Source organism: Raphanus sativus, chromosome 9, assembly GCF_000801105.2.
Source record: "Raphanus sativus cultivar WK10039 chromosome 9, ASM80110v3, whole genome shotgun sequence".
Lineage (NCBI taxonomy): Eukaryota > Viridiplantae > Streptophyta > Magnoliopsida > Brassicales > Brassicaceae > Raphanus > Raphanus sativus.
In genome coordinates, this window is record NC_079519.1 from 21,203,214 (window position 1) to 21,214,397 (window position 11,184).

The 11,184-nt window shown below is 38.3% G+C and overlaps 1 protein-coding gene and 1 non-coding gene across 2 annotated transcripts; one reads left to right on the forward strand and one right to left on the reverse strand.

The window, feature by feature from the left end:
* The first annotated feature begins 5,549 nt into the window (after positions 1 to 5,549).
* LOC108824933 (uncharacterized) lies at positions 5,550 to 7,916 on the forward strand. The gene is made up of 3 exons (XM_056994886.1): positions 5,550 to 6,543; positions 6,850 to 7,148; positions 7,221 to 7,916. Exons 1-3 carry the CDS (start codon positions 5,550 to 5,552, stop codon positions 7,914 to 7,916), a joined length of 1,989 nt encoding a protein of 662 aa, XP_056850866.1.
* On the reverse strand, positions 6,068 to 6,175 carry LOC130500448 (small nucleolar RNA R71). The gene has a single exon (XR_008939073.1). It is a non-coding gene; the product is annotated as a small nucleolar RNA R71 (small nucleolar RNA).
* Positions 7,917 to 11,184: the final 3,268 nt, after the last annotated feature.

An 11,184-nucleotide genomic window follows, 5' to 3' on the forward strand; every position in this document is an offset into this window, starting at 1 on the left:
AACAAGGAAAAACAATATACCTTAATAAGATGTGAATGTTGAACAACACAATTAAGTGGCGATCAATATTCTTAATGCTCTATCGATCAACACAGTTAAGTGGCTAACGATACTCTGTCGACCGATGATGCGCAGTCAGCAGTCGATATTGGTCTATCAACCCTTCTTCCTTGGATCTTCTCTTATAACCTAACATAGATAAAACACTAAAAGTCTAAAAAGTTAGTAATAGATAACTAATAAAACCAATTAACTATATTTTCTTTTTCGATGAACAGTGATCCTGCTACAGTAACTCTGAACAGTAATCTCAGCTACAGTGACTATGAACAGTAATCGTAGCTACAGTGACTCCACTACAGTATCGATCGATTTTCATGCTACAGTATTGTCACATCCCGGGCCCTGGGCCAATTGTTAATGACGAGCCCCGTGATGTTATGGCCCATGTAGACAAAACCCTAGGGTTTTCCCCTTCCTCTTCTATAAAAAGGAGGCAGCCCTTAGGTATTTCTCTACAGAGAGAAAACACAGCGGAGCCCTGCCCAACTGAAGAGAGAGCAGCCGTCGACAGAGAAGAAGCCATCGGAGCCACCGCGAGTCACCGGAGCACCGCCGGCAACCGTGTAATACCACCGGAGAGGAGATCTCGCCGTGTTTCAGTCCCTTCTCGCCGTTTCCTTGAGTCTTCTGCTCTTTTTCTTCTAGATCCAGCAACTAGTAAGGATCTGGTTCATGAGGATCCGTAGGACTCAGATCTACATCCGTTCTTATCTCATCTCTCAGATCTAGGCTAAGGTGAGGGCTTGTTGCAATCTCTATCTCCTCCTATCATTATCTCATCATGGTCGAAGTGTTTAGGTTGATCATTCATCCTTATGTGTTGATTCCTATAGATCTATAAATATATATACTTATACATATGACATCTATATTGACTCTTGATGTGTGAAAGACATAGATCTATTATGTTTGAGGATTGCTTGTATATGATGATTGTATTGATTGGGGTTATGGTATATGAGAAGGATATATATACATATAATGGGAAGATGTAAGGGAGTTAGAGAAAGGTTTAAGACCTATGAGTTATAGAAAGGCTAAAGGCCTATGTTTGCCGGTGTAACATGGTGGAATGATGTATAAGTATGTCTCGGGCGTTACATCGTTTCTTGTTGGATCATGTGGCAATCGCGTGAGTTGGCATGATTCATCGCCGGAGTGGGCAAGCGGCGTGCCTGTATGTGAAGTAACATAGTAGCGTGATGTCGTGGAGACAACGTGAAACGTATGAACATGGTGGCGAATCAAGCGTGAACCGGTGTCGGTAACTTGATTACGTGAAGGCGTGAGAAGCGTGATGTCGTGGAGACAACGTGTTATGAAAGTTCTCACGCGACAACATGAGGAACGCGGGGACCGAATGAGGTGGCATGGTCTCATATTGGCACCGTCGGGGTTTGTCCTCGTTTCTTGTTGATTGCTTATATTTGACTGGATGTTTAAGTTAGATACTTATGATATGTTGTGTGATGATTGTTGGTGATTGATTTCGGGGCTCCTAGAGCTTCCCTAACTGAGTATTTGTCGAAATACTCAGCCCCTCCTTTTTCTTTTCAGGTGAGTTCAATGGAGTGCAGGAGTAGTTGTCTCGGTGCAGTGCTGGATTTCGGGATGTGGGGTTTTCTTTAAGTTATTTCATTTTAAGACTTGGCGATTTGGTTTTAAGTGTTTCCTATTTATTTTAGTACGGTTTTGTAAGACATTTGGATTCGATCCTTGGGAATGAGATTTGCATTGGCCTTTTAAGTGTTTCTTGTTAGTGAAGGCAATGTGAATTCATGCTGTCTCGGTTAAGCGAGAACAGGGTATGACAAGTATCCACAGATGTTGTTTCTACAGTGTCGCTCGATGATCGTGCTACAGTGCGTTGCTGCAGTAACGTCGTTACTGTTCATCTTTTTTTTTTCCTGAAACCTTAGAAAACAGAATATCTGTAATAAATGAAAATAAAAATAAATTTATGGATAGTACCGTGATGAACAGTACCTCGATGAACAGTGTCGATCGATTCTGGATGAACAGTATCGATCGATTTTGGGTGAATAGTAGCCGGATGAATAGTGCGATGAACAGTAGCCGGATGAATAGTGGATGAACAGTTTTTTTTCAGTTGGTTGGCTCTATCGATCACCGCTTCTTGTAGGTTATCGATCGATTGATGGTGTGCTTTATCGATCGATTTCTGGTGTACGCTATCGATCGATGCTGCTTGGAGGGTGTCGAACGATACATCCCTCTTAAACTTACGGATCGTGCATAAACTAGCAGGCTCCTTCCTTGAACGACCTAGAAAAAGAAGATGCCTTCATAGGTAATTTTTTCAGTGAAGATGTATGTACCTAGAAAAAAAAACTCATAAAATTTTTTCTTCTTTTCAGGTACATACATCTCAGTACCAGGAAGCAATGAAGGCATGATAAACTAGCAGGCTCCTTCCTTCATTGCTTCCTGGTACTGAGATGTATGTACCTGAAAAATAAGAAAAAAAATTATGAGTTTTTTTTTCGAAAAGTAACAAAATCTAGACTAAATCTAACTAAACAAGATCTAATCGCGTCAAAGCTCCCCGGCAACGGCGCCAAATTTGATATCACTCAAATTTCCCCAAGGAGTGAATTACTCTCATAAAAAAAGGTTCAATTGTAGTACTTAGGGATCGAATCCACAAGGAGCTAAGGAACCAAATAAATCTAATAGTTATATGATTAAGCTAGGCTAATAAGTTTATAATGCAATAAATAAATAAGTAAGCAGTGAACAAGATGAACAAGATAATTGTTCAGCTTGGCAACGAGTTGTTTGATGGAAGGATGGTTGTTAGATCTAGGGTTTCTATCCAGGTAATTGATGTCTTGCATATTTGCATTGTTTTAACCATTCATTCATAAGCATTTGCATCATATAGATTAGGATTTAGACATGTTTAGGTTGCATTTGGCATACATATGTCTCTATCAGGTATTGGAACACCACATGGAGTTCTTGGAGACATTTGGAAGCAATGTGATCAAAAAGGGGGTGAAAGATGAGCATGGATGGAGGCCTTAGAGAAATCTTCTGTTGCTAAGATTTTGTGGAGACACAGGAAATTGAGTTAGCTTTCTAATGGAAGTGGTTTCAAGTCATTTGGAGATGCAATGGAGGAGTTATGATTATTTACTAGAGGCATATCCATCATGGCCGAGAACCGTAGAGTGACCTCTCAGAGCGACCCCCAAGGTCGCTCCCAACCAGAGCGACCTACCTAAGTCGCTCGCGTTTTTATTTCCCGGAGACACAAAAATGGAGGCTGGAGCGACCTCTCAGAGCAACCCCCCCCCCCCAAGGTCGCTCCCAAACCCAGAGCGACCTCCTGGAGTGACCCTCTGAAGTCGCTCCGCGTTATCTGCTACACGATTTTATTATTTTTCAAGGATCTTTTTGCAATTGTTGTGCACGTTTTTTGCACTTGGAAAACCTAATATTTAAGAACTACTAGACCTTGACCCGTCCGACCGGACGGGTGTTTATTTTATATTTTTAGTTTTTTTTGTTTATATTAAATGATGAATTTACGATATTTTAAACATAAATTTTAGACTAAAAATAATTTTTGGTAGTAACAATAAAAAGTTAAAATTAAAAATTTAATTAAATATTCAGATATAAAATTTAAATTTTCTAACTAAAATAATATAAAAGCGGGTCATATTTTTTTTAATTCTAAAATCTTAGCATCTCTTATAAACAAATAAAATAAATTTATAAAAATATAAAATATATAAACATATTTAGAACTATAATTTCTATTAAAATAAATTTATTAAAGAAAATAATCTTGCGCTGTTGTTATTTATTTATAGATTCGACCCGTAACTATATAAACATTTTTTCACTTTAATGTTTTCTCTGTACTAATGATATAATATATATATATATATATATATATATATGTAGATTAAACTCTATAACATTATTGTTAATATTACATTTTTAAAAATATTTTTTTTTATTTATTATGTTAAATAATTATATTTTATGATTTTAATTGTCTATTATATCACAGTATATCATATAAACAAATCCAATATTTATAACTAATTGAACTTATATTTTGAAACCATTATACTAATAATATATGAATAAATTATTTTATATTATATTTATATGTTATATAAATTGATTATGTTATGTGATTTTAATATTTAATAAGTTAATACAAAATATATAGAGAAATCGATTTTGGTTAATATATGATTAAGGAAATTTATTATTTAAATTAGAAAAATATTAAATGTTAAATCTATTATTTAAATTCAAATTAGGAAAATACATTTATCAATCAGAAAAGACAACAATAATTAAGGAATCTAAATGAGAAAAGACAACAATAATTTTGGAAAACACATTAAATAAACTGAAAAAGACAAGCATTAAAATAGGAAACTTAGTTAATTCTCAATGGCATGCCATTGTAAATAAAACTGAAAATTAAGGGGTATTTTTTATTGGGTACTTTTCTTTTAATAAGATAGATGTAGCCACCATTTGGCAGAGGATCTTTGATCTATTGGAAGAACACAAAACTCTCAAGAAAAGTTCATCTCTTTTGGATTTTGATTTGTTATGTTCTTGTGTTTCTGTTGATTTCTTATCTATTTCTCTACATGATTAATCTTAAATCCACCATGGGTTTAAGAGAAATCATGGAGATTAGTGAGTAATCACTTTTGAATTCATAGGTTAGGGAGATTAAGAGTGATTAGGCTAGTTCTAGGATGTTTTAGTGTAGATCATTCTTGTTCCTTGCTAGTAGAGTATTCATAATGCATCTTTTGAGTTAGCTACTTAAAAGTTGATCATTAGGCTTTTCCCATCCAAAAGGTGTTTGATGAAATGTCTGATACAACTCTCCTAAGCTTTTAGTGTACTTTGCCAAAGACATTTATTGTTAAAGATGCTAAGATAGCTATTAGACTTGTTCTTAATGATTGTTTTCACATTATTCAACCAAAGACATTTGATGTTTGAGATGTGTTAGCAAATGAGCATTCATCTAGACATAGAGCTTGCTTAGAATTGTGTTTAGGCTTAGGTTGATAGTTTGATTGATCATTTGCATTTCTTAGTTCGAAACTTGATCACCCAAGGTCAAATTCCCTACACCCATGAGTTCTCTTTTCCATTAGTTAAGAAAGTATAATTCTTTTATTGCAGTCAATCATTAGTAGTAATTTAAAATCATTCAAATCTCTGGTTGCACTTAGATTAAATAGGCACTTGCATTCTCATTGCTTTAAATCCCTTAGAATTGGTTCGACAACTTACTTCCACTTTACTATCATTTGACTTAGGAGCCTCAAAACTCCTAACATCAAATTGGCGCCGTTGCCAAATTTATGAGTAGATTTAAACATTGAGATTTAGTAGCTTGTTTGAGACTAAGTCATTTTTATTTTCGCTGGTTACTGATTCTTTTTCTTCACCTACTTTTGATTTACAGGTGTATGCACTTGAGAAGCAAGGGTCCAACAAACCCAGTTCCAAGAGCAGAAGACATTAGAGCTTTAGAGAGAGAGTGTGCTAGAAAGAGAAGACAAGAAGAGCAGCTAGCTCACACACAGGGGTTGAACATTGACATGGCTGACCCACAACCACCAGCTCGCCCCATTAGTGCTTATGACCACCCGACCAACAACGGTCAACTGTTAGGAATCAGAGCACCAGCTGTGGCAGCAAACAACTTTGAGATCAAGTCAGGATTGCTGAACCAGATTGAGAACAACAAGTTTCATGGCCTGGCTGCAGAGAACCCATTCGACCACTTGGACAGCTTTGATAGATTCTGTGGCCTATCCAAAACCAATGGTGTATCAGAGGATGCTTTCAAGCTCAAGCTTTTCTCTTTTTCTTTGGGGGACAAGGCACGTCAGAGGGAGAAGTTTCTGCTAAGCAGCTCCATCATCACTTGGGATGACTGCAAGAATGCTTTCTTAGAAAAGTTCTTCTCTACTTCTAAGACAGCTGACTACAGGAATGAGATATCTGGTTTCAAACAGAAGAACTTGGAAGGATTCAGTGAAGCATGGGAGAGGTTCAATGGCTACCTAGCTCAGTGTCCACACCATGGTTTCAACAAGGGAAGTTTGCTCAGTACATTCTATAGAGGTGCTCTCCCTGAGTACAGAGCCAGATTGGATACTGCAAGCAATGGGAACTTCTTGGACAGAACTGAGAGAGAAGCAGCGCAGCTGGTTGACAACATGGTTAAGAGTGATGCAGTCTACAGTGGAGATCATGACAGAGCCAATAGGACAGATGACAAGCAAACAAGAAGGGAGTTGAAAGCTCTACAGGATAAGATTGACATCCTCATTGCTAATAAAGCTACTCAAGAGCAGGTTCACTTTGTTGGTAACCCACAGCAAGAGACACCACCTACTGTCAATGAAATTGAAAGTTTGGAAGGCCAAGAGGAACTGTGCTTCATTAATAGCAATGGTAGCTGGTACAAAAAGGAGCCCAACTTTCAGTACAACAACTACCAGCAGAAATCATATCCCAACAACCAACAGAGTGGTTATCAGCCTAGAAACAACCAGCAAGGCAGCTATCAGTCTCAACAAAACCCTTCAATTGGTTCCTCTGCTCCTCAAGAGAGCAACACTGATGCCTTACTGAAGCAAATCTTAGAGTCTCAGACTAGAAGTGAGAAGCATGTAGGTTATGAGTTGAAGAACCTTCACTCCAAGATTGATGGGAGCTACACTGATCTGAACAACAAATTCTCACACCTTGCTTCTACAGTCAAGACTTTAGAGAATCAGTTTGCTTCTGTGGCTTCCACCTCCAAGCAGCCAATGGGAACTCTACCAGGGAAACCAGACCAGAATCCCACAAAGTACTGCAATGTTACCCTCTCTACTACTTCTTCAGAGATTGAGCTGAATGAGCACAAGAAAGAGGTAGATGAGATTGAAAAATTGGTGTTTGGAACTGATATTGGACAGGTTGAGCAACAGATTGTGACAACAAGTGGGGCAAAGATTGTGGAGAAAGTATACAAGCTGGTTGCAGCTAAGGTTGTGAAGAGAGATGGACACAAGGTTGAGATGGTCACGTAGGAGGACACCACTGCGGTTGAGCAGTCACCTTATGATAAACTCCCATTTCCACAGAGGGTCCTCACCAAAGCTCAGAAGAAGGTCATCTCCAAGTTCAGGAAAGATCTTAGTGATGTTGGGGTAAAGCTTCCAGAGATCTCGGGTATGCGAGAGGCTCGTGTACAAATGATGCTCATCGAGGACATTCTAACTCACAAAGATAAGGTAGCAGAGCTTCTGGACATCTTTACTCTGCAACTTGACCCACAAGTCCCACCAAAGTCTCTCTCTAAACAAGAGCACCAGGGGATGTTTACCTTGTCTTGCTCCCTTGGTAAGCTCACTTTTGATGATGCTCTTGTTGATTCTGGTGCAAGTGTGAATGTGATCTCTATAGAGATGGTAAAGACTCTAGGGACTGAGAGCATGGAGCCAATCAGATCTTTACTACAGTTTGGGGATTCTTCTTCTACAACCCCAATTGGTCTCATCAAGGATTTTCCTATGAAGATTGGAGCATGCACCATCCCTGTTGACCTCACTGTCCTAAAGATGGCAACTGCAAAGAGGTTTCCACTCATCCTTGGCACTCCATTTCTCACAACTGTAGGAGCTTGCATAGACTTTGATAACAAGAAGGTCACACTCCTCAAAGTGAACAAAGCTGTCTCATATCCTCTCCAGCCCCTAGAGATGAAGTCTGTGTATTGTGGAACAATCACTTGTGAAGCATCATCCATTGAAAAACCAAAGGCTGAAGTGCTGTCCTAAAGATGGCAACTGCAAAGAGGTTTCCACTCATCCTTGGCACTCCATTTCTCACAGCTGTAGGAGCTTGCATAGACTTTGATAACAAGAAGGTCACACTCCTCAAAGTGAACAAAGCTGTCTCATATCCTCTCCAGCCCCTAGAGATAAAGTCTGTGTATTGTGGAACAATCACTTGTGAAGCATCATCCATTGAAAAACCAAAGGCTGAAGTGTTGTATGTTGAGAAAGAAACTCTTGCTGGAGAGTCCTCTACAGAGATGTGTGATGAGCACTTGGAAAGTGCTAAAAAGGAGGAGGTGAGTAGAGCTGCAAAGGCTACTCATGTCAAGAAGAAGATGATGAAAGAACCTCACCCTCCACCTCTTGATACACTGCCACACACTCTCACTCTTCACCCAATGAAGCTTAAGGATGGAGCTATTGAGTACAAGATCATATGTAAAGGAAAGACTAGATCATTCTCAAGTGCAAGGGCCATCATCACTCATGAGCTCCAAGATGATCCAATCAAGCTTCAAGAGCTCCTCTCTCAGGTCCTGAAAATCACTCTTAATAGTGGGAAGGACTCCCCTTCTCCACTCTCTATTTGAGGTACCACTCCACTACCTTACCCTTGTATATACCAGTTTTTCTCTGCATTTTAGTTTTCTTTTGGGTTTCTCTCTCTCACTCACACAGAGACTGTGTGATTCAAGTGTGGGGGAGTTACCAAGTATTTGATCATGTTTGCTTTGATGATTTTGAGTCTCATACATTACATTTTACATTCTTATTTGCATAGAAAAACCAAAAAAAAATTTGAAAAACACAAAAAGAATCATTTAGTTGCATCATTTGCATTTTTAGGATTGAGTCTATAAGCATATAGGTTGCATTCATGCATTAGGGGATTTCAACCTTGTAAAGAGCTCATGCTAAGTACTTAATTTGTTGACCTTTGTAATCATGACAAGTAGCTTGAGCACCCTTTGGAAAGCTTGTAAACTTCGCGCCTTGAATGCTCCTCTTGAAACTCATTTGACTGTTGATACTCTCTCTTTGAAGCAAGCTCCTGTTTTAATGTCTCTTGCATATGGTCTCTTGTGTACTCAGTCATGGATATACACACTTGAGTTGTCCCATCCTTTTTACCAATCTTCATGACAAACTCAAGTGGTACTCCACTCCCAAAACCCATACCTCATTTTTAAACCATCATTATTTGTTGAGTGAGGCCTCTTTGGAAAGCTTTACATGTGCATAATGTTGAGAGTATTGGGAACGACAATGCTTAGTTTTCATTCCTGCTAGATTAGCCACTCTATTGTCTAGCTATAGGAAAGGGGTGAGTGTTGTGATTGTGATTTGAGAATATGAAAGGTTTGACTCTTTGTACTTAAATAATTAGTCTTTTTAGGATAAGTGGAGAAGTATCTAGCTCTTATTGTGAAAATTCTTGGCCCCCAAATATAAAAAAAGAAAAAATAAAAAAAAAGAAAAAAAAAGAGAAAAGAAAAAAAAAGAATAAAAATGGGGATAGCAAAGTTGTTAGAAGCTGAGATTTGTTTTGAAATTGTGAAAATCCCTTATTGATTTCAAAAAGAAAGAGTCTGATGTGAAAAATATTCTTGGGATCTTTTGGTGAGAGATGTGAGTTGGGTTTGACATTGAGGAATAATTGAATATCTTGTGTGTTTGGGAAAGGGTAGAACAATGGAGATTGAACATTGTATGCATGAGTTGATCCATTTCTTAGATATATTATGTATAATGTCAAAGCTACTTTGTTTTGAGAGTAAACCACCTTAAAAGATCATTTTGAACCTCTGATTTCACTTTCATTAAAGCCTTTGTCTTACCAAACCAAATGACTTGGACCAGTTGACCATTTGTGAGATGTCTATTGAGTTTGCTTCCTGAATGTTAGAGAGATGTGGACTTGTAGGAATGCATGATGAATGTAGAGATCAAAGGAGGTGTGATAGGCCTAGAGAAGTTAGAGATGGATAAAATCTTTGCTCTTGCTATTTGGTATGATTATGCAAGGTTGTTAGGTTGAGAACTAAGAAGAGTTTCTTTTGATTGTGAGTCCCCATCTTCAAACCTCTTCTCCTTGGTTCTTGAAAGTTTACTTGTGGACAAGTAAATGACTAGTGTGGGGGAGTTGATGTCTTGCATATTTGCATTGTTTTAACCATTCATTCATAAGCATTTGCATCATATAGATTAGGATTTAGACATGTTTTAGGTTGCATTTGGCATACATATGTCTCTATCAGGTATTGGAACACTACATGGAGTTCTTGGAGACATTTGGAAGCAATATGATCAAAAAGGGGGTGAAAGATGAGCATGGATGGAGGCCTTAGAGAAATCTTCTATTGCTAAGATTTTGTGGAGACACAGGAAATTGAGTTAGCTTTCTAATGGGAGTTGTTTTCAAGTCATTTGGAGATGTAATGGAGGAGTTATGATCAATTTACTAGAGGCATATCCATCCTGGCCGAGAACCGCAGAGTGACCTCTCAGAGCGACCCCCAAGGTCGCTCCCAACCAGAGCGACCTACCTAAGCCGCTCGCGTTTTCATCGCCCGGAGACACAAAAATGGAGGCTGAAGCGACCTCTCAGAGCAACCCCCCCACCAAGGTCGCTCCCAAACCCAGAGCGACCTCTTGGAGTGACCCTCTGAGGTCGCTCCGCGTTATCTGCTGCACGATTTTATTATTTTTCAAGGACCTTTTTGCAATTGTTGTGCACGTTTTTGCACTTGGAAAACCTAATATTTAAGTACTATGTAGCCACCATTTGGCAGAGGATCTTTGATCTATTGGAAGAACACAAAACTCTCAAGAAAAGTTCATCTCTTTTGGATTTTGATTTGTTATGTTCTTGTATTTCTGTTGATTTCTTATCTATTTCTCTACATGATTAATCTGAAATCCACCATGGGTTTAAGAGGAATCATGGAGATTAGTGAGTAATCACCTTTTGAATTCATGGGTTAGGGAGATTAAGGGTGATTAGGCTAGTTCTAGGATGTTTTAGTGTAGATCATTCTTGTTCCTTGCTAGTAGAGTATTCATAATGCATCTTTTGAGTTAGCTACTTAAAAAGTTGATCATTAGGCTTTTCCCACCCAAAAGGTGTTTGATGAAATGTCTGAGACAACTTTCCTAAGCTTTTAGTGTACTTTGCCAAAGATATTTGTTGTTAAAGATGCTAAGATAGCTATTAGACTTGTTCTTAATGATTACTTTCACATTATTCAACCAAAGACATTTGATGTTT

Excerpts from the sequence above, each read along its gene's own strand:
- LOC108824933 (XM_056994886.1), top strand. The coding sequence starts at position 5,550 with ATGCACTTGAGAAGCAAGGGTCCAACAAACCCAGTTCCAAGAGCAGAA. Across the intron at positions 6,544-6,849 it reads GTGCTTCATTAATAGCAATG|TCAAGACTTTAGAGAATCAG; the intron begins GTAGCTGGTACA and ends TTGCTTCTACAG. Across the intron at positions 7,149-7,220 it reads TGAAGAGAGATGGACACAAG|AGGGTCCTCACCAAAGCTCA; the intron begins GTTGAGATGGTC and ends CCATTTCCACAG.